Genomic DNA, 24308 nt, shown 5'->3' with positions numbered 1-24308 from the left:
ATGTGTTCTTGCTAAGTAAATCCTCGACCAGAATTATTTGGATTGAGATAGTAGAGGAGGAAATAAACTTTGCTACACACATAAGATAAAAACAATAGAAAGAGAAAAAAAAAAGAAAGATAAATTTATGGTGGATACACTTTGATATTAATTCTATTGAGATGAATTTCATTAAAATTATATTAGGCATGATTTAATTTATCTTTCATTTCTATCGATTTAATTAATGTATACAATGATAGATATTGATTTTGATATTCTTAACTAATTTGATATTATGTTAGTGAAAGAAATAAATGAAGAAAAAATGGTGATGTTGGAAAAAAAAAAGGGAAGAATAAGAATTGTATGCTTATATTGAGGATATAATATAAGTATCTAATGACTAAGTCTAATTTGTTTATAAAAGAAGTAATGCATATAATTTACATGATTTAAAGTCATTTTATTATCCATAAATTATAAAAAAATATATGTTATTAATTTGAGACATATGATTTAAATAATTATTTATTATATTATAGAGATTTATTAATTTAAATTATCTGAATTTATATGAAAATATCTATTCAATATTATTTTTGAAAAGCATTAAAAATGCATGATTACTATTTGGAAGGATATATGATACCATCATATTTAAAATGACATGCAAAAAGATTTACTTACTTAAAATATAATTTAAAAAGACTAATTTCTTTTGGGTCCTGACACCTATATCATGACAATTAAAATGGTTTTGAGCTTATCATTGGGATATAATATTATTCGTAGTCATCAATGCTACTATAACTTCTATTGTAATGTCTATATCTTAGTTACACTTATACTTGTGAGCTATTAACTATATTTATGTTTATTTATAAATAATTTTACTGAGTCATGATTTGAAATGCATATGAATTTTAAGCATTGTAAATTGTATAAATATGAAGAAAATATTTGATATGCATGCATATTTGAAAAACATATATTTAATCAAATCTCGGGACAAATAATATTTATACAATGAGTACGTGCATGCATTACTTAAAGAGGATGGAGATTGGGCTTCTAACCACGTGCTTCCTCGACACCCACCTCAGTTGCCCACTGACTCTGCCCGATCGACCTCCGCTTCTCCTGAAGCTGATGCTGAAGCTTTTCTTCTGGTTCACCTTCTTGAACGACAGCGTGGTTGGCGTAACGCTCGCCGACACCCCCTTTGGCATGTCGACCTTCACGGCGTAAATCGACGTCGGCTTCCCCACATTGGTCACCGTCCGTGTGTAGCTGACCGACTTCGAACTGTTCGCCCGCAGCTTGACCGATATGGAAGGGTAGTTCAGCTCTCCTTGGGAGATGCTCTTAAGAGACGAGCAGCAGCGCACGGGTTTGCGAGTTAGGGCGCTAACAGCTGAGTCATTGTAGCGGAGGCCACAAAGATACGGAACGTAGTCTTCCTGTGTGAGGTCGTAGACGAGACCTGGATCGATGGCCTGCCGTGGATTCACGTGACCCGCGCCTACGGCGAAGAGGTCGGCCGGGTGGTGCAGCTCGTCGAGGATCGGCCCGCCTGTGTTGTCCGTCACGTACGCTGTCTTCATGATCGCCGATTTGATCGCGGCCGGCGACCAGCCGGGGTGCGCTTTCTTGATCAGAGCTGCGATGCCGGAGAGATGCGGGCAGGACATGGAGGTGCCGGAGATCAAGGCGAAGGCCTGGGAGTTCCACCCGGCGAGGATGTTGACGCCTGGGCCGATGATGTCCGGCTTCAGGATCCCCGGCGTGATTTGGCTGGGCCCGCGGGAGGAGAACGAGGCCACATCCGGCGAGTGGGGCCTGTGCATGACGGTGCCGTGGTAGATGATGTTCGCGATCGGGGTAGAAGTGGAGTTGATGTAGGCCTGGATCTCGAGTCCGTAAGCGTATGGAACCAGGGATGTCGGGAGCACATGGTCGTCGGCTATGATCGTGTACCCGTCTACCGGATAGTTCATGACGATCATCCCGGCACCGCCGGCTTTCTTGACGACTTCACTCATTTGCACACTGTCAATGACGCCAAGCTGGCACAACACTAACTTTCCGCGGACGTCCACACCATCTAAGGTGCCATTGATGCACATGTAGGCGCCATCTTTAGCCGTGACGAAGCCGGGGTAAACGAGAGGTAGCATTTTGGGGTTGAAGGAACGCGGCCGGTGCAGTGATTCCCCATAGAGCTTTCGTCCGTTGCCAAGCTTCACGGAGGCCAAGAAGAGGCGGTCTGTGGTGCTCGCTCCCACCGTAAGTACCCACGGCGCATCGTTATTCACGGAGCCAGGATCAGGCCCCTCGTTGCCGGCTGAGCAGCTGATGAAGACACCTTTGCCGATAGCGTTGAAGGTACCCTGCGCGATCGGGTCCGAGTGGAAGGGAATTGGGTCGGCGCTGATCGAGAAGGAGAGCACGTCGACCCCATCGTCCACCGCGGCGTCCATGGCGGCCAACATGTCGTGACCCATGCATGCGATTTCGTCGCACACCTTGTAGGCAGCGATGTGAGCACGGGGAGCCATCCCGGCAGCGACTCCCGGGGCGAACCCGTTGACGTTGGCACGCTTCACGAACGCCCCGGCGGCGGTGCTCGACGTGTGCGTGCCGTGACCTTCTTCGTCGACGGGCGTGCCAGTCGACCGACGGTCGAGTCCGTCGTGATTGATGAAGGACCTTGCACCGATGAGCTTGTTGTTGCAAGCCGACGCCTTCAAGTCGCAGCGCCCCTTCCACTTGGCCGGCGGCGGCGGCATGCCGTGGTCGTCGTAGGAAGGATGGCCGGGGGTGACGCCGGTGTCGAGGAGGCCGATGATGATTCCTTCGCCCATGTTGCTCTCGTTCCACACGCCCAGCCTCAGTCCCAGGAACTCGGGTGTGTGTGTTGTCTTAAGGCGGTAAACACGGCTGGGGTAGGCGTGCAGAAACCAGTCCATCGTCGACATGGCCTCCACCTCCCTCGGGGTGAGCCGCGCAGCGAAGCCCGTCATGACGTTGCGGTAGGAGTAGATAAGGCGCGAGCGTGGGTCACCTTCTTCAGACTCCAGTCCTAATGGTGTAGCTGCACTCTCCAAGAGAGAGGAGTACCAATCGCTCCATTGGTCTGCGACATCGAAGTCCATCTTCTCGGGGCCCTTGACGTGAACAATGTAAGCCTTCGGCTCCTCAGAGCCGTCGACATGCAAGCCGGAGCGGAGGAAGGAAGCACAGAGGTAGAGGACGAGGGAGAGGGCATGTTTGCTGAGAGACATTGCAGGGATGAGAAGATGCATCACAAAGCAGTGGAGGATGGATATTTAAGAGTGCGGCAGAATACTCGATTTAGTGACGAGTAGCTGTTTGCCAAACCGCCGGAAACTTGATTAGGAAATGGATCTTCTATATCAGGAAAATATTTGTTTGCGCTGAACCAGAATCTAACAGCTGCGCGGACTGTTTGTGTTGGATTTTTTTATCTGTGCTGAACCAGAATTAGATTTGTGACATGGAAATTTTTCTATGGACATATAATGAATTTTGTTTTTAGAAATACCATAATAAGTGGATAGGTTCCATTAAATCTTTCCTGTAAATGCCTTTTTTGTAGTCATCACTTTTTTTTTATTCTACTATTGAATCCATTGATTACTATTTTTCTCAATAACAGCATATTTTAGTCAGAATTTGCAAAACATAAATCAATGTTTGCATCCGCCATCAAATCCTGTTCAGGTAATACAAAAATTTGTGAGCTATATTTGTTGGAAAAAATCTATTAAAGCGGAATAATTTTTTTTCTCCTTTTGTGTATCAAAATGGATTCCTCATCTCAAAATACTAACTTGACGTGGAAAACCCAATGTGAAAAAATTACGTGACCGTAGTTAACCTCAAACTTCCACTATCACCAATAATGATAATAAGTTTACAATAAATATTTTTTAAAATAACAAGAGGATCATTATAATATCAAGACCACATATCTTGGCTCAAGAATAGTATATCATCATCACATGAATGGATCTCATCAAAAAAAAAATTCTAGGTCTCATAAAATGAGTATCATAGGAAAGTACCTTAGAGAGGGTAAATTATGGATTAGCATCATTAGGATTATAGAGCTTACTGCAAGGATTTTTCACATATAATTTGGGTCAAAATTGATAAAGTTTAACCCCCTGATCGTCAAGAAAAAACTCAAAATTTTATTTTTTTCTCTCCCCGTGCGTCACCACCACTGACTGCAAGCCGTCACGTCTCCTCCTTTTTTCATTTCTTTTTTTAATTATTGATAAATTAGATTTGGGCTTATAACCCAAATCATTAGTCTAAGCCTACGTATTGGCGGACCAATAATTCTGCCCCTCCAACTCGGTGGGCTATACTAAGCCTGCTCTTCGCCTACATGCTTCAAGCTTCTCCTTAGGCAAAGACTTTGTCAACATATCTGATTCATTCTCATTAGTATGTACATTTTCCAACTGTAATTCTTTTATCTCAAGCACATCACGAATCCAGTTATATCTTACATCAATATGCTTAGATCTAGAATGATATGTTGAATTCTTGGAGAGGTGAATGACGCTCGGACTGTCAAAGTAAATAGTATATCCTTCTTGTTTCAAGCCCAATTCTTATAGAAACTTTTTCATCCACAAAGTTTTCTTATAAACTTCAGTAATTACTATATATTCTACTTTTGTGGTTGATAAAGCAACACAATTCTATAACTTAGATTACCAAGAGACTGCTCCTCCTACAAATATCATCAAGAATCTCGAAGTAGACTTCCTGAAATCAGTATCACCTATCATTTCTGCATTTGTGTATCCTTCTAGGTTTATCACTGCCAAAACATAAACACAATCTAGAAGTACCTCTTAGATATCTTAATATCCATTTCATTGTTGCCCAATGTTCCTTTCTAAGGGTCGGTCAGCGAAAGACGTTTCGAGGGGGTAGAATACAACATGAAGCAGTGAAGAGCCAGCAATAACAAGTGTCAGGAAGCAGGGGAAGAAGAGGAATAATAAGAATCGATTGAATGCTCAAACGATGAAGCCTCATTTTCATAGCAACCAGTTTGTTTGCGAGACTCTGAAATAGGCTTATGTGCTCAACAATATTACCACTATCTTTATACTTCAAATTTACAAGTCTTATGAATAGAGAAATTCTATTTTCCATTATCTTTTTCGCAAAGAGATTTTCTAATCTTTGCCAAACAACATCAGCTCTGATTTCATCAGAAATATGCTCATGCAAATTTATGTCCATCCATATTCTAATATAAGCAATAGCTTTTCTATATTGAACCTCTCATTCCTCATCGTCCATAGTAGAAGGTTTATCTTTAACCTCGATGGGCTTATACAAATCTTTATAATAAAACAAATCTTCCATCATATGCCTCTAAGTTGAATAATTTGATGAGTTCAATTTAATCATATTATCTGACTCTTCCATTTCAATCATATAAGAAAAAACTAGCACCAAACAACCTGTTGCTCTGATACCACTTGTCAGGAAAAACATGTTAAAGCAGAATAATTCTTTTCCCTCTTTGTGTATCAAAATTGATTCCTCATCAAAATACCAACTTGATATCAAAAGCACATATAAACTAGACCAACATAAACAATAGAACAATGAATCAATTACAAAGTGAGACCAAATTCTTAATATGAAAAACCCAATGTGAGAAAAACTACGAGACCATAGTCCACCTTAAACTTCCGCTATCACCAATAATGATAATAGGTTTATAATAAGTTTCTCTAAAATAACAAGAAGATCATCATAATATCAAGATCACATATCTTGGCTCAAGAATAGCATATCATCATCGCATAAATGGATCTCATCAAAAGGAAAATTCTAGGTCTCACAAAATAGGTATAGTAGAAAAGTACCTCAAAGAGAGTAGTAAACTACATATTAGCAATATTAAGATTATAGAGCTTACTGTAAAGATTCTCTATGTTCATTTTTTTTTCTCTCTCCTCTTTCTCTCTGTTCTTTTCGAACTCAAAATCTTATTTTTTTCCACATCAGAACTCAAAAGCCATCTGTTCTTTTCCACATCATAACTCAAAATCTTATTTTTTTCTCTCTCCTCTTTGTTTTTTTCACTCCCTGTGTACTGCCACCACTTCTGCATGCTCTCTCGTTCGCTGCCCTTGTGTCTCCTCCTATTTCTTTTTTATTTTTTTAGTTATTGATAAATCAGATTATGGGCTAAGCCAACAATATTTATGTTTCTTAGTTAGCACATATATAATATATTGCCTTGACATAAATGTGGTACGACGTTATAAAAGGATTGTTTTTAAATCTTAAAACAGAACATATTTCGTATATTGGTCTAATTAGTATTTAATTTTATGTGAAATGACATTAGTGATTGAGTATATGATTGTGAACTACATGACTAAAATTTAAATCATGAAAATAACTTCTCTATTTATGGGGGTACCGTATATCAATTTAATAACATATTACATTTTAATTTTTGTTCTTATTTTATTTTTCTTATTGCCATGGTATCGTTGATCGAAGAGTTAACATGGCCTGGTTCAATATTGAAGACACAGATCTGTCCTGGGGTCCCTGCCAGGGCGGATGAGATAGCTCGAGTGAGTAGTTAAGGCGACAAATGGATTCTCGAGGTGTTGTTGGCTTAAGGTGACTAACTCGTGGTCATCTCAAGGTGTGATTTGTCTCTTGAGGGAAGTTCGGGATCATCTCGAGAGGCATCTTGGCCTTGTCCGGAAGTTCTCAGCATCGCTTCAAGGTGCTCCTTTGATGCGCTTATGCCCTGCACAAGCAGTTGGTGTCGGGGGATGTCTCGATTCAACTCATTCGACGCTCAAGTCAGTAGAGTAGATGGAGGGGATTTAGTAGAGTTGAGATTGCCTACCCCCATTTGATCTAGAGGCTTGGGTCTTATACCTGAGCAGTCGGTGGCATGAAGCTAGCGATGGGTTAGGGCACATCTTACCCTGCAAGGGGTGTTAGGATCGAGAGCACTAAGAGGGGGGGGGGGGGGGGGGATGAATTAGTGCAGCGGAAAATTTTCTGCGATTAAAATCGAAAGCTGCGTTCGAACGATAAAAACAACTTATGTATGAAAGTTGATACTAAGCAAGGTTAAAGTCAAACTATGCAGGCAGTTTGCAGCTATGATGAAAACCAGAATATCGGCACAAACTGAAATTCGGCGTTCGTACGAAGAAACTGATTTACGTCTAAATGCTGATTCGTAAATCACTTGATTAGATAAGACGCAGTTTAAGCAGGAGTATAAAGGCAGTGTGCAGTTATGGTAAAGCTCAAAACATAAACGCAATCTGCAATATGATGATCATACGAAAAAGTAGATTTACGTCTAAACGCAGATTTACGTCTAAACACAGATTTACGTCTGAACCTTGAAATTCGTTCGTAAAATCGCAAAGGGCAGTAAGTTATTGAGAAGTTTGCAGTGAAGGTAAAATGCTCAAAGGAAATGCAAACCGAGATTTAGAGTGGTTCGGTCAATCTTGACCTACTCCACTTTTGGCTTCCTCCACCGACGAGGTCACCGACGTCAACTAGAGGCCTTCCTTCAATAGGCGAAGGCCAACCACCCTCTTACAGATTCACTCCTTTTGACGGGCTTAGGAGACAACCCTTACAGAAGTTTTCTCTCCTCTATTTACAACTCAAACTTTGAAGAACAGAAAGAGGAGAACTAGCAGTTTTGAGCTCTAAGAACCATAGAAAGACAGCAAGATTTCGAGTGTATGTTTTGTGCTTTCATTGCTGAATGGGTGGGGTATTTATAGGCCCCAACCCAGTTCAAATTTGGAGCTCAAATCTGTCAATTCCCGGAATTTCGGGATCAGGCGGTTGCACCTCCTGACTGGGGTGATTGCACCGCCTGGCAGAGCTCGAAGACTGAGCCTCTGGGCGGTGCCACCTATGTCAGGGGCAGTTGCACCTCTTTGCCAGAGCTCGACGACCGAGCTTAGGCGGTTGCACCTCTTGACTGGGGAGGTTGCACCGCCTGGCAGAGCTCAAAACTTGAGCTCTAGCGGTGCTACCTCTTGACAGAAGAGGTTGCACCGCCCAGTCTCGCTCGGAGACTGAGCCCGGGGCAGTGCCACCTCTTGGCTGGGGCGGTTGCACCGCCCAGTCTCGCTGGGAGACATAGCCTGGGCGGTGCTACCTCCTGGCTTGGGCGGTTGCACCTCCCACAACAATCAGGATCCGAATGGGTTAATCTATTCGGCCCAATTTGATTCTTTCAGGGGCCCAATTGCCCCAAGATCAAGCTAATGGGATCACCTCCCATTTCTAACTTAATCAATGTGCTAACTACGATTATTTCCTAAGACATATTCTGCAGCTTGCTCCGGTGCGTCAATCGCTTCTTCCGGCGAGTTTCCGGCGAACTTCCGTCGATCATCCGACGAACCCTCGGTGATCCTCCTGCGGACTTCTGGCAAACTCCTAGACTTGCGACGATCCACTTGGCAAGTTCCAACGAGCTCCTTTGGCAAGCTTCTGGACTTCTCGGATTTGTTCCCGTAGAACCTCCGACGATTGTCCGAACTTCCATCGAGCTCTCGAACTCCCAATGTGATCATTATCATGACTCCGGCGCAACTCCTGCTGCATGTCTTACTTTCATCGTAGTTAATCCTGCACATGTAAACAAAACTTCGATCGAGACAATTAATCCTAAGCGATTAACCAAGTTGTCCGACATGTCATTGGTCCCTCGACGCTTCGTCCGATTCTTCGGCGCATCGTCCTTTCTTGCGGCCTATTGCCCAATCGGCCAGTTGGCTCCGCAACTCCGATATCCTTGGCACAATACCCGCTCTTCTTGGCCCGATGCCCGAGTCCACGGCCCGAAGCCTTCTGTCGATACGTCGACCGATCCACCGGCCCGACGTCCAATCTTCTGACATGTTCCTTCGGCACAACATGATTTTCCTGCTTTAATTGTCTCATCCTGATCAAGGCATTCTGCGTCACTCAAAACGCAGATTAAATCATAAACATATATCAAGTAGTTTCATCATCAAAATACGAGATTCAACAATCTCCCCCTTTTTGATGATGACAACCACTTGATGACGGAGTTAAACTTAACTCCCGGAGTTTAAACAAACTCCCCCTATCAATATGCCATATGGATAAAACCTTGAATTCAAACTGAATTTAAGTCATTGCAATATTCAACATGAATACTTGCAACACGTCATCATGAACTTATTCATAAACTTATGCATAACATCATACTTCTCCCCCTTTGTCATCAACAAAAAGGAGAAGTACCACAATCAAGTGTTTGTGATATAAGTTTAACTCATTGCATGAAAAACATAATATCTATTGTTATCATCATGCAAGTTTGCTATCATCAAATGGTAAGATATCAACATGTAAAATTGTGATTCAAGTTCTTGATATCTTAACATGATATGACATTCATAGCACCTATTTCATATGAATGCTGCTTTTGATATCTCATCATATTATGACATTCATAACATCTATTCATATTCTTCAAATATGGCACTCATAGTATCAATTATATATTTCTCCCCCTTTGTCATCAACAACAAGGAGAACGATATAAGCAAATTTTAAATATAAGTGCGATGCCATAAATTGGTTCATGTCATTTTCCAACAGTGAGTGATAGGATACCAATTATGCAAACATCTCGAAGAAAACATGACATGGAGATAGCTTTTATTGCTTCTTCCTTTTTATTTGTTATCTTTTTACATGAAGGAGGAAAGCCATATGTGAAGTTCAAATCGATAAGATATTAAAGCACACTTCATTTTTGCAAGGATTAAGATATGTAAGTGAGTCAAATCCTTGTATGTAAAAATATATTCCTTTTATAAGAGGGAATCATCAAATATGTTTCTCGAAAAATATTTTTCACATGATAAGTGCATTTGCTAGATGATTACTTATGTCAAAAATCAATGATGTGAATTAAACTTGATATGACATATGCTTGTTAAGTTCGGAAGAGGATAATGTATCAAGAAAATCCAATTGTTAGGATCAAGAAAATCCGAAAATGAAATTTGACACTTTTATACATTCGGACAGGGTTTTACTAGAGATATTCAATTATAATCATGAAGGTAAAACATGCTTATTATCATGAAAATTTTTGTATTCAAGCACATAATTTCCAACATGTAATCATGGCAAGTAATTGTGTAAAATCATTATGGCAATCAAGTGATTTGATCATTCAATCAAAAAAGTCCGAAAAATAATTTTAACTCGTTTAATCATTCGGACATATTTTTGCCATAGTTTTTCAAATATAATCATGAAGATAAGGCATGCTCATCATCATGGTAGTATGATAGCAAGTTTACCATATACAAGCTAGCAAAAAATTTCTACATTTTAAGGCCTGCAAGCTAGCAATTTTGAGATGTTCAAGAAAGCAACTCTTGCTTCTTGAAATATAAGTTTTGCTAGATGTGCAAGTTAACTTTTTGCTTCTTGAGATAGGCAAGATAGCATTCCTTGGTGATGTTCAATATAGCTAAGTTCTACACCATGCAAGCTAGTGAATTTTATAACATTTTCGAACATGCATAATCACCAAAGCATCATAAATTTTAATGATGTGCAAAATTACAAATTTTGCATGATTGCATTTGTGTGTCTTGAGATTTGCAAGATAGCACTTCTTGGTGATGTTCAAGATAGCAATTTCTTCTCTTTTGAGAAGTGCAATTTTTGCTTTCTTCTTGAATTGTGCAAGCTAGCTATCTCCCCTTTTGTCATTGTCAAAAAGAAGGGAAAAACCCTTTACATCAATTTTTAAATCATGACAAAGGTTAGTATCAATCTCATTTGTGCATCATTATATTTTCAAATTAAAACATGCACATTTTCAAAACATATAAACTCATTGTTATATGCATGATTCCAACTCATCATTCATATTATTTCAATCATTATTTCACTCATCACTATAGCTTATCATGCATAATATGTAAAACCATCTAACATGATATAAACATTTATTTATTTAATTTTTTAAGCATTCATGATACATCATACAAAAGCATATGCGTCATTCCAAATCATAAATATTTCAAATCATCATGGTATTAATTTGTCACATTGCATCCTACCATGCATGATCGAAGCTTCTCATTTGCATACATAAATTCATGAATATCTCATGCATTCATTTCATCACTTGAGGAATATTGAAAAAGAAATAATTGGGTGATGAGATAAATATTTCATGAATACAAAGAATTGCATAAAAATCATATCATGAATACAAGGAATACAAGTCACAATCATTCAAGAGAAAAATCAAGATCATGATTTTGATAAAACTCATTTCAAATTTAAATCATCAAAATCATTTTTATGGCTCACAAAATTTATAACATAAATAGATTCATGATTTCATTGATAATATATTTCCCCCCTTTTTAAGTGTTTCATTTTAAGTGATCGATTTCATGTTAGCATGCCTTTTCATTTATGAAAACATGCATCAATTTTTTTTTAAAGCCACTATTATTATCATGAAAATCGATAATCCATAAATATCAAGAATCATCATAATTTCAAAAATATATACTCATTAATCATAACTTCAAATTAAACATGGTTTCATAAACTTAAAATCGAGAAATAACAATGGAAATCAATATGATACACATTATTACTTCTCAACCACATATAGCATGATTTCATAAGGTATTTTTAATCAAAATCATTTTGTTTATTATAAACATGCAATTTTCATGATTATTTTCAAAATTACTAGAATGATAAGCATGCTTCCTAATTGTTTGTATTTTCATTATAAAATTATTAAACATGCAATTTTCAAGAAAATTAAATAAAAAAGAAAAATGCTTTATGAAAAGCATCATGTAATTTCAAAGTAAAATAATGGCATTTTGATTACCTCAGCGTCGAAAGGCGTAAAGGCGTAGTTTGCCACCTCGCCTTTGTTGATTTTCTCCTCGTCTTCGGAGGAGCTCGATTCATCCTAATTTTTGTTCTTCTTCTTGCGTTCAAAGCAAGTAGTTCCGTTCTTTTTACTTTTTAATTTTTGTTTCATTTGTAGTTTAAGTTCACCATCACTTGAGCTTATGCTCGAGTGGTCTTCAAATGTTCTATGTCCCAAATCCTTCCTGTTCTTTGGAAGGTGGTTCTCAAGTTCTTCACGTGTATTGCACGTCATTTCATATGTGATTAATGAACCAATTAGTTCTTCAAGTGGAAAAATATTTAAATCTTTTGTTTCTTGTAAAGCCGTTACTTTTGAATCCCACTTCTTAGAAAGAGAACGCAAAATCTTGTTCACAAGTTCAGAATTCGAAAAAAATTTGCCAAGAGCTCTTAAACCATTGACGACATCCGTAAAACGGGTGTACATGTCACCAATGGTTTCGCTTGGATTCATTTGAAAAAGCTCGAAATCATGTAGTAAAATATTAACTTTCGAGTCTTTGACTCTACTAGTTCCCTCATGCGTGATTTCAAGAGTGCGCCAAATATCGAAAGCTGTTTCGCACAAAGAAACCCGATTGAACTCATTTTTGTCCAAAGCGTAAAATAAGGCATTCATAGCCTTTACGTTTAAAGAAAAATGCTTCTTCTCTAAATCCGACCATTCGTTCATCGGTTTAGAGTGAAGATGAAAGCCTTTTTCAACGATATTCCATAAATCCAAATTCATAGAAATCAAGAAAACTCTCATTCGAGTTTTCCAATAAGTGTAGTCCAATCCGTTAAACAACGGTGGACGAAAAATCGAAAAGCCCTCTTGAAAGCCATGAAGAGCCATTTCTCTCGAGTGTAAATCCGAAATGAGAAAAACAAGGCTCTGATACCAATTGTTAGGATCGAGAGCACTAAGAGGGGGGGGTGAATTAGTGCAGCGGAAAACTTTCTGCGATTAAAATCGAAAGCTGCGTTCGAACGATAAAAACAACTTATGTATGAAAGTTGATACTAAGCAAGGTTAAAGTCAAACTATGCAGGAAGTTTGCATCTATGATGAAAACCAGAATATCGGCGCAAACTGAAATCTGACGTTCGTACGAAGAAACTGATTTACGTCTAAATGCTGATTCGTAAATCACTTGATTAGATAAGACATAGTTTAAGCATGAGTATAAAGGCAGTGTGCAGTTATGGTAAAGCTCAAAATGTAAACGCAATCTGCAATATGATGATCATACGAAAAAGCAGATTTACGTATAAATGCAGATTTACATCTAAACACAGATTTACGTCTGAACCTTAAAATTCGTTCGTAAAATCGCAGAGGGCAGTAAGTTATTGAGAAGTTTGTAGTGAAGGTAAAATGCTTAAAGGAAATGCAAACCGAGATTTAGAGTGGTTCGGTCAATCTTGACCTACTCCACTTTTGGCTTCCTCCACCGACGAGGTCACCGACGTCAACTAGAGGCCTTCCTTCAATAGGCGAAGGCCAACCACCCTCTTACAGATTCACTCCTTTTGACGGGCTTAGGAGACAACCCTTACAGAAGTTTTCTCTCCTCTCTTTACAACTCAAACTTTGAAGAACAGAAAGAGGAGAACTAGCAGTTTTGAGCTCTAAGAACCACAGAAAGACAGCAAGATTTCGAGTGTATGTTATGTGCTTTCAGTGCTGAATGGGTGGGGTATTTATAGGCCCCAACCCAGTTCAAATTTGGAGCTCAAATTTGTCAATTCCGGGATCAGGCGGTTGCACCTCCTGATTGGGGCGGTTGCATCGCTTGACAGAGCTCGAAGACTGAGCCTCTGGGCGGTGCCACCTCTATCAGGGGCGGTTGCACCTCTCTGCCAGAGCTCGAAGACCGAGCTCAGGCGGTTGCACCGCCTGACTGGGGAGGTTGCACCGCCTGGCAGAGCTCGAAACTTGAGCTCTGGCGGTGCTACCTCTTGACAGAAGAGGTTGCACCGCCCAGTCTCGCTCGGAGACTCCCGGGGTAGTGCCACCTCTTGGCTGGGGCGGTTGCACCGCCCAGTCTCGCTGGGAGACATAGCTTGGGCGGTGCTACCTCCTGGCTTGGGTGGTTGCACCTCCCACAACAATCAGGGTCCGAATGGGTTAATCCATTCGACCCAATTTGATTCTTTCAGGGACCCAATTGCCCCAAGATTAAGCTAATGGGATCACCTCCTATTTTTAACTTAATCAATGTGCTAACTACGATGATTTCCTAAGACATATTCTGCAGCTTGCTCCGGTGCGTCAATCGCTTCTTTCGGCGAGTTTCCGGCGAACTTCCGTCGATCATCTGACGAACCCTCGGTGATCCTCCTGCGGACTTCCGGCAAACTCCTGGACTTGCGATGATCCACTTGGCAAGTTCCGACGAGCTCCTTTGGCAAGCTTCTGGACTTCTCGGATTTATTCCCGCAGAACCTCCGACGATTGTCCGAACTTCCGTCGAGCTCTCGAACTCCCAACATGATCATTATCATGACTCCGGCGCAACTCCTGCTGCATGTCTTACTTTCATCGTAGTTAATCCTGCACATGTAAACAAAACTTTGATCGAGACAATTAATCCTAAGCGATTAACCAAGTTGTCCGGCATGTCATTGGTCCCTCGACGCTTCGTCCGATTCTTCGGCGCATCGTCCTTTCCTGTGGTCTATTGCCCAATCGGCCAGTTGGCTCCGCAACTCAGATATCCTTGGCATAATACCCGCTCTTCTTGGCCCGATGCCCGAGTCCACGGCCCGAAGCCTTCTATCGATACGTCGACTGATCCACCGGCCTGACGTCCAATCTTCTGACATGTTCCTCCGGCACAACATGATTTTCCTGCTTTAATTGTCTCATCCTGATCAAGGCATCCTGCGTCACTCAAAACGCAGATTAAATCATAAACATATATCAAGTAGTTTCATCATCAAAATACGAGATTCAACAAGGGGATCATCGATGGTGGTAACTGATGAGCGTGTCCTCTGAAGGATGACATCAAGGTAGGGTGCTTGTGATGATATGCTTTGTCATGGCTTTTGGCCTGTTCGAGATAGGTAGGATATGGCCCCTTGCATTGTTCATCTGGAAGGTAGGGTTGGGGAAATTGCGTCATGTTGTCTAGCTTCAATGCGTGCATACAGGCCTTCCCTTAGCTGTGGTTGAGGTGGCTTATGTAGTTCAGGTGATGGGGTGAGTTGGCAACGCTGTTATTTTCCTTATCATTCGTCCCCTCTAGAAGATGTGCTTTGAGGCTTGAGTAATGGTTTCAAGGCACATCGTTTGGATTCATGGCTTTGCTTCGTTTGGGTGTACCGAGTTACGGGTGCTGCTATATAGCAGCTTCATGCTTCTCGTGATGGTTTTTCATGGGCGTTGGTATCGAGTTTATCCGTCATAGCAGGTTTTTATCGTAATGAGTATAAAGCCCGTCTTGGTGGATCTTGCCTCGACTACCACACGGGTCCGTCGTGGTAGATTTGTTAGGATCGAGAGCACTAAGAGGGGGGGGGGGGGGGGGGGGGGGTGAATTAGTGCAGTGGAAATCTTACAGCAATTTAAAACCGAAAGGTGCGTTCGTTCAATAAAATCTATTATGATGCAAAAGCCGATTCATAGTTTGTATTTAAGCGCAGTTTGCGTCTAAGCGCAGATTGCGTCTAAGAGCAGTTTACGTCTAAAGGCAGTTTGCGTCTAAACGCAGTTTTACGTCTAAACTCAATTTTATGTCTAAACGCAGTTTTACGTCTAAACGCAGTTTTACGTCTAAACGTAGTTTTGCGTCTGAACGCAATTTTATGTCTGAACGCAGTTTTACGTCTGAACGTAGTTTTGCGTCTGAACGTAGTTTTGCGTCTGAACGCAGTTTTACGTCTAAACGTGGTTTTACGTCTAAACGCAGTTTTGCGTCTAAACGCAGTTTTACGTCTAAACGCAGAAACTGAACTTTGAAAATCTTTTTGTGAATGTGCAGAAAGTAGTTCGCAGTTATGAATGGAATCAAAGCGTAAGCGTAAACTGCGATGTAAAGATCGTACGAAAACACCGATTTACGTCTCAATGCAGATTCGGAAAGATCTGAACTTAGAGAATCGTTCGTAAAAGCGCAGAGGGCAGTAGCTATGTAGGAGGTTTGCAGTAATGATAAAATGCTAAAAAATAAACGCAAACCAGAGATTTAGAGTGGTTCGGTCAGTCTTGACCTACTCCACTTTTGGCTTCCTCCACCGATGAGGTTGCCGACGTCAACTAGAGGCCTTCCTTCAATAGGCGAAGGCCAACTGCCCTTTTACAGTTTCTCTCCTTTTGACAGGCTCAAGAGACAACCTTTACAGATCCTTTCTCTCCTCTCTTTACAACTCAAGACTTTGAAGAACAGAAAGAGGAGAACTTTTGGACTTTACACAATTTTGAGCTCTTAGAATCACAGAAAAGATCAAGAATTCGGAGTGGATCTGTATCCTTTCTGTGCTGAACGGGTGGGGTATTTATAGGCCCTAACCCAGTTCAAATTTGGAGCTCAAAACGATCAAATCCCGGAATTCCGGGATCAGGCGGTTGCACCTCTTGACTGGAGAGGTTGCAGCGCCTGGCAGAGCTCGAAGACTGAGCTTAGGCGGATGCACCTCTCTGTCAAGGGTGGTTGCAGCTTTCTGCCAGAGCTCGAAGGCCGAGCTCAGGCGGTGCATCTCCTGACCAGAGAGGTTGCACCTCTCTGCTAGAGGTGGTTGCACCTCTCTGCCAGAGGTGGTTGCACCTCTCTGCTAGAGCTCGAAGACCGAGCTCAGGCGATGCATCTCCTGTCCAGAGAGGTTGCACCTCTCTGCCAGAGCTCGAAGACCGAGCTCGGTGGTTGCACCTTTTGGCAGAGCTCGAAACTTGAGCTCTGGCGGTGCTACCTCTTGACAAAGGAGGTTGCACCGCCCAGTCTCGCTTGGAGACTGAGCCCTGGGCGGTTGCACCTCTTGGCTGGGGCGGTTGCACCGCCCAGTCTCGCTGGGAGACATAGCCTGGGCGGTTGCACCTCTTGGCTGGGGCGGTTGCACCGCCCACAGTAACTTGGGTCCGAATGGGTTGAACCATTCGACCCAATCTGAGTTCTTCAGGGGCCCAATTGCCCCAGGATTAAGCTAATGGGATCACCTCCCATTTCTAACTTAATCAACGTGCTAACTATGATTAAATCTAAGACAATTTCTGCAGCTTTGCTTCGGTATGTCAATCGCTTCTTCCGGCGAGTTTCCGGCGAACTTCCGTCGATCATCCGATGAACCCTCGGTGATGCTTCTGCGGACTTCCGGCAAACTCTTGGATTTTGCGACGATCCACTTGGCGAGTTCCGACGAGCTTCGCTTGGCAAGCTTCCAGACTTCTCGGATCTGTTCTCGCAGAACCTCCGACGACCGTCCGAACTTCCGTCGAACTCTCGAACTCCCAATGTGATCATGATCTTGACTCCGGCGCAACTCCTGCTGCTTGTCTGACTTTTATCGTAGTTAATCCTGCACAACAAAACAAAACTTCGATCGAGACAATTAATCCTAAGCAATTAACCAAGTTGTCCGACATGTCATTGGTCCCTCGACGCTTCGTCCGATTCTTCGGCGCATCGGCTTCTTCTGCAGCCTATTGCCCAATCGGCCAGTTGACTCCACCACTCCGATATCCTTGGCACAATACCCGCTCTTCTTGGCCCGATGCCCGAGTCCACGGCCTGAAGCCTTCTGTCGATACGTCGACCGATCCACCGGCCCGACGTCCAATCTTCTGACCTGTTCCTTCGGCACAACATGATTTTCCTGCTTTAATTGTCTCATCCTGATCGAAGCATCCTGCGTCACTCAAAACGCAGATTAAATCATAAACATATATCAAGTAGTTTCATCATCAAAATACGAGATTCAACAATCTCCCCCTTTTTGATGATGACAACCACTTGATGACGGAGTTAAACTTAACTCCCGGAGTTTAAACAAACTCCCCCTATCAATATGCCATATTGATAGAACCTTGAATTCAAATTGAATTCAAGTCATTGCAATATTCATCATGAATACTTGCAACACGTCAACATGAACATATGCATAAACTTATGCATCACATGTCATGTCATCAACATACTTCTCCCCCTTTGTCATCAACAAAAAGGAGAAGTATCACAATTAATCGTTTGTGTGTGATATTGGTTCAACTCATTGCATGAAAATCATAATATCAAGTTTTATCATCATGCAATCTTGTAGCTAGAAGATTTAGCAAGTGTTACATCATGCCTAGAACATTCATGCTATCAAGTTTTAGATATGCAAGTTTTATAGCATATAAGATAGCACTTTTGGTAATGTTCAAGATAGCAAGTTCTACATCATGCAAGCTAGCAAATTAGAGATGTTCAAGAAGGCAAATCTTGCTCACTTTGCTAGATGCGCAAATTAGCATTTTTGCCTCTTGAGATAGGCAAGATAGCACATTTGCTTATTTTGATATAGCAACTTTTTGCTTCTCTTTAGACCAACAAGCTAGCAATTTTTACAATATACAAGTTTCACAATATATAAGCTAGCAAAAATTTCGAAAGCAAATGCAAGATAGCTTTCTTGTGTAAGCTCATGATTCTTGCTTCCTATTGCAATGTGCAAATTGCAAGTTTTGCTTCTTGAGATATTCAAGATAGTGATGTTCAAGAAGACAATTTTTCTTCTTGAAATAAGCAAGTTAGCAATCTTTGCTACTTAAAATAGGCAAGCTAGCAATTAAGTTTTTGCATCTTCTTGACTTGTACAAGCTAGCTATCTCCCCCTTTGTCATTGTAAAAAAGAAAGAGAGAATACAGTTTTGTAGTTCTCTTTTCCTCTTACAACGATTTCAAAATCATGACAAATGATGAATAATCAAGTTATGAATGTCAAGACAATTTTTCATCATGAATATTTTATCATTGCATGCATCATTATCATAAATTGAAGTATTACATGCATGATATCATATCACCATTCATAATTACATTAATGTTTCAATATAACAATTTCTTCTCAAAATGTGTAACTCGGCACTCATAGCATTTTAAATCATGATTTACATTATATGCAATACATCACATCATAATTAGAAAGCACAAGTATTGCATGCATAATTGCACATCATAAATGTTTCATATCATGATGGTATCAATTTTGTCAAATTATATCCTACCATGCATGATCAAAACTTCTCCCTATTTTATCATTGAAAACAAGAAGAAAGTAGGGGGAAGAGCATAAAAATGTTAAATATTTCAATCATTTCAAGGCATTTACATCATAGATCAAGTCATGATTTGTGATTCATCATAAAGCAAGTTAGTTTTCAATCATCACATAAGACATTTAAGGAATTTTTAAAACATAGGAGAATGATTAATTTAGGCATACAATGTTTCAATCCAATTCATGAATATCAATGCTTTCATATTGTGAGTATCAATTCATGAATACCACAAGATATTATTTGTGACTTCAATTTTGCAAGATCAAGATTATGATTTAGATAAAACTTATTCAAATCAAATCATTAACTTGAAATTCATAATCAAGTCATTAAAATTAATTTCGAGATTCACAAAATATCATGAAATCATTAATCTCGATCAGATGGGAAAAACATTTTTTAAGAGATTCTTTTTCATCTAAGCATGCCTTAGTCTTTATATGCCAAATTAAGATAAGCATGAAAGTTCAAGACATAAGGCAAAGAAATCTTGTATTATATGATATCAAGGCTCATGATTCATTTGAAAAGATATAGTACAAAGAGCAACTTGAAACATTCTTATCAAGATCACATTTTAAAATATTCCAAGTTTCAAGATATCAATATGACACTTCATTGAATTGCATTTCATTTGAAGAACTCCTTTTTGATAAATGTAGGGAGCATAATGAACGATATTGATTTATAAAGAGCTTCATGTTATAATTACCAAGATCATGATTTTAATAATTATTCTCTTTAGCAAAGAATCACAAAAGCACTTTATTTTTGCATAAGAAATCTCATTGTATTATGATTTATAAATTCTTTTTCTTCACATGAATCATAGGAGATATGAATGTGAAACAAATCTTTGCAAGCAAAAACACTATCATTCATATTTCAAGATGAAATTTATAAGCAGGAATCATTTCATCAAATCCATTTTAGAAAAATATTTTTCATAAGTGTATGAGAAAATCCGATTGTTAGGATACCAATTGTTAAGTGAATTCGAAAATGAAATTAACACTTTCATATATTCAGACATGATTTTTGTTATAGATCTTGAAATTAAATCAAGAAGATCAAACAAGCTCATGATCATGGATAACTTAAAATCTCATGCATAAAATTGTTAATAACTATTTAATATTACATCTTTATGCATTACTTTAAATCAAACGTGATTTCACTCAACAATGTTAATCAAACATGATACACATTATTACTTCTTAACCATGATCAAAATCATTTTGTTTGTTTATCATGCAATATTATCATTTTCGAAATTATCAGCATGATCATAATTTTTGTATTTTTATTTTTAAACATGTAATTTTCAAGAAAATTAATTCTAAACTAAAAAAGAAAATATATCATGAAAGCATCAAGTAATTTTAAAATAAACCAAAGGCATTTTAATTACCTCAATGTCGTAGGCTGGTAAGGCGTAGTTTGCCGCCTCGCTTTTGTTGACTTTCTCGTCTTCATAGGAGCTCGATTCATCCCAATTTTTATTCTTCTTCTTGCGTTTAAAGCAAGTAGTTCCATTCTTTTTGCTTTTTAATTTTCGTTTCATTTGTAGTTTAAGTTCACCATCACTTGAGCTTACGCTCAAGTGGTCTTCAAATGTTCTATGTCCCAAATCCTTCCTATTCTTTGGAAGGTTGGTTTGTTCATCATTGTCCTCATCACTTGAGTCATCGCTCAAGTGGCATTCATTTGTCCAGAGTTCCAAATCCTTCCTGTTCTTTGGAAGGTGATTGTGTTCAACATGTTCATCATGTGCATTGTGCACCATTTCATATGTCATCAATGAACCAATTAGTTCTTCAAGTGGTAAGTTGTTTAGGTTTTTTGATTCTTGAATAGCAGTTACTTTTTAATCCCAAGTTTTAGAAAGTGAGCGTAAAACTTTGTTAACGAGTTCAAAATCCGAAAAACATTTTCCAAGAGCTCTTAAACTATTGACGACATCCGTGAAACGGGTGTACATGTCGCCTATAGTCTCGCTTCGTTGCATTTGAAAAAACTCAAAATCATGTAATAAAAAGTTAACTTTCGAGTGTTTGACTCTACTAGTTCCCTCGTGCGTGATTTCAAGAATTCGCCAAATGTCAAAAGCCGTTTCACACGTAGAAATCCGATTGAACTCATTTTTGTCCAATGCGCAAAATAAGGCATTCATAGCCTTTGCGTTTAAAGAAAAATTCTTCTTCTCCAAATCCGACCATTCGTTCATCGGTTTGGAGGGAAGTTGAAAACCGTTTTCAATGATACTCCATAAGTCTAAATTCGTAGAAATCAAAAAAACTCGCATTCGAGTTTTCCAATAAGTGTAGTCCAATCCGTTAAACAACGGTGGACGAAAGATCGAAAAGCCCTCTTGAAGAGCCATTTCTCTCAGGTGTAAATCCAAAATGAGAAATACCCCGCTCTGATACCAATTGTTAGGATCGAGAGCACTAAGAGGGGGGGGGGGTGAATTAGTGCAGCGGAAATCTTACAGCAATTTAAAACCGAAAGGTGCGTTCGTTCAATAAAATCTATTATGATGCAAAAGCCGATTCACAGTTTGTATTTAAGCGCAGTTTGCGTCTAAGCGCAGATTGCGTCTAAGAGCAGTTTACGTCTAAACGCAGTTTGCGTCTAAACGCAGTTTTATGTCTAAACTCAGTTTTACGTCTAAACGCAGTTTTACGTCTAAACGCAGTTTTACGTCTAAACGTAGTTTTCCGTCTGAACGCAGTTTTACGTCTGAACGCAGTTTTACGTCTGAACGCAGTTTTGCGTCTGAACGCAGTTTTGCGTCTAAACATGGTTTTACGTCTAAACGCAGTTTTGCGTCTAAACGCAGTTTTACGTCTAAACGCAGAAACTGAACTTTGAAAATCTTTTTGTGAATGTGCAGAAAGTAGTTCGCAGTTATGAATGGAATCAAAGCGTAAGCGTAAACTGCGATGTAAAGATCGTACGAAAACACCGATTTACGTCTCAATGCAGATTCGGAAAGATCTGAACTTAGAGAATCGTTCGTAAAAGCGCAGAGGGCAGTAGCTATGTAGGAGGTTTGCAGTAATGATAAAATGCTAAAAAATAAACGCAAACCAGAGATTTAGAGTGGTTCGGTCAGTCTTGACCTACTCCACTTTTGGCTTCCTCCACCGATGAGGTTGCCGACGTCAACTAGAGGCCTTCCTTCAATAGGCGAAGGCCAACTGCCCTTTTACAGTTTCTCTCCTTTTGATAGGCTCAGGAGACAACCTTTACAGATCCTTTCTCTCCTCTCTTTACAACTCAAGACTTTGAAGAACAGAAAGAGGAGAACTTTTGGACTTTACACAATTTTGAGCTCTTAGAATCACAGAAAAGATCAAGAATTCAGAGTGGATCTGTATCCTTTCTGTGCTGAATGGGTGGGGTATTTATAGGCCCTAACCCAGTTCAAATTTTGAGCTCAAAACGATCAAATCCCGGAATTCCGGGATCAGGCGGTTGCACCTCTTGACTGGAGAGGTTGCACCGCCTGGCAGAGCTCGAAGACTGAGCTCAGGCGGATGCACCTCTCTGTCAGGGGTGGTTGCACCTCTCTGTCAGAGCTCGAAGATCGAGCTCAGGCGGTGCATCTCCTGACCAGAGAGGTTGCACCTCTCTGCCAGAGGTGGTTGCACCTCTCTGCCAGAGCTCGAAGACCGAGCTCAGGCGATGCATCTCCTGTCCAGAGAGGTTGCACCTCTCTGCCAGAGCTCGAAGACCGAGCTCGGTGGTTGCACCTTTTGGCAGAGCTCGAAACTTGAGCTCTGGCGGTGCTACCTCTTGACAGAGGAGGTTGCACCGCCCAGTCTCGCTTAGAGACTGAGCCCTGGGCGGTTGCACCTCTTGGCTGGGGCGGTTGCACCGCCCACAGCAACTTGGGTCTGAATGGGTTGAACCATTCGATCCAATCTGAGTTCTTCAGGGGCCCAATTGCCCCAGGATTAAGCTAATGGGATCACCTCCCATTTCTAACTTAATCAACGTGCTAACTACGATTAAATCTAAGACAATTTCTGCAGCTTTGCTTCGGTACGTCAATCGCTTCTTCCGGCGAGTTTCCGGCGAACTTCCGTCGATCATCCGATGAACCCTCGGTGATGCTTCTGCGGACTTCCGGCAAACTCCTGGATTTTGCGACGATCCACTTGGCGAGTTCCGACGAGCTTTGCTTGGCAAGCTTTCGGACTTCTCGGATCTGTTCTCGTCGAACCTCCGACGACCGTCCGAACTTCCGTCGAACTCTCGAACTCCCAATGTGATCATGATCTTGACTCCGGCGCAACTCCTACTGCTTGTCTGACTTTTATCGTAGTTAATCCTACACAACAAAACAAAACTTCGATCGAGACAATTAATCCTAAGCAATTAACCAAGTTGTCCGACATGTCATTGGTCCCTCGACGCTTCGTCCGATTCTTCGGCGCATCGTCCTCTTCTGCAGCCTATTGCCCAATCGGCCAGTTGACTCCGCAACTCCGATACCCTTGGCACAATACCCGCTCTTCTTGGCCCGATGCCCGAGTCCACGGCCCGAAGCCTTCTGTCGATACGTCGACCGATCCATCGGCCCGACGTCCAATCTTTTGACATGTTCCTTCGGCACAACATGATTTTCCTGCTTTAATTGTCTCATCCTGATCGAAACATCCTGCGTCACTCAAAACGCAGATTAAATCATAAACATATATCAAGTAGTTTCATCATCAAAATACGAGATTCAACAAGATTTGCTTTGATCGTCGTAGTGAGAGTAGGGGTCCGTCGTGGTGAATCTTGCCTTAACCACCATAATGGGAGTAGGGGTCCATTGTCGCGGATCTTGCCTTGACCTTTGTAGCGGGAGTAGGAGTCCATCATGAAGGATTTTGCCTCGACCGTCGTAGCTGGAGTAGGGGCCCGCCATGGCGGATTTTGTGTTGACCATCATAGTGATAGTAGGGGTCTGCCATAGCAGGAGTAGGGGTCTACCATTGGGGATTTGATTTAGTAGGTCCTTTCTTTTTCCTTTGGTTTTTATTCGGTCTCTCCCTTCTAC

At 40.8% G+C, this 24308-nt stretch overlaps 1 protein-coding gene across 1 annotated transcript; it reads right to left on the bottom strand.

The window, feature by feature from the left end:
- Positions 1-1025: 1025 nt before the first annotated feature.
- Positions 1026-3266, bottom strand: LOC103970875 (subtilisin-like protease 4). Its single transcript, XM_009384797.2, has one exon. It carries the CDS (start codon positions 3264-3266, stop codon positions 1026-1028), a length of 2241 nt encoding a protein of 746 aa, XP_009383072.2.
- Between the last annotated feature and the right edge of the window lie 21042 nt (positions 3267-24308).

The sequence above is a fragment of the Musa acuminata genome, chromosome BXJ3-7 (genome assembly GCF_036884655.1).
Source record: "Musa acuminata AAA Group cultivar baxijiao chromosome BXJ3-7, Cavendish_Baxijiao_AAA, whole genome shotgun sequence".
NCBI classification, from domain to species: Eukaryota; Viridiplantae; Streptophyta; class Magnoliopsida; order Zingiberales; family Musaceae; genus Musa; species Musa acuminata.
This window is presented reverse-complemented; position numbering and strand designations above follow the sequence as displayed.

Excerpts from the sequence above, each read along its gene's own strand:
- LOC103970875 (XM_009384797.2), bottom strand. The coding sequence starts at position 3,266 with ATGTCTCTCAGCAAACATGCCCTCTCCCTCGTCCTCTACCTCTGTGCT.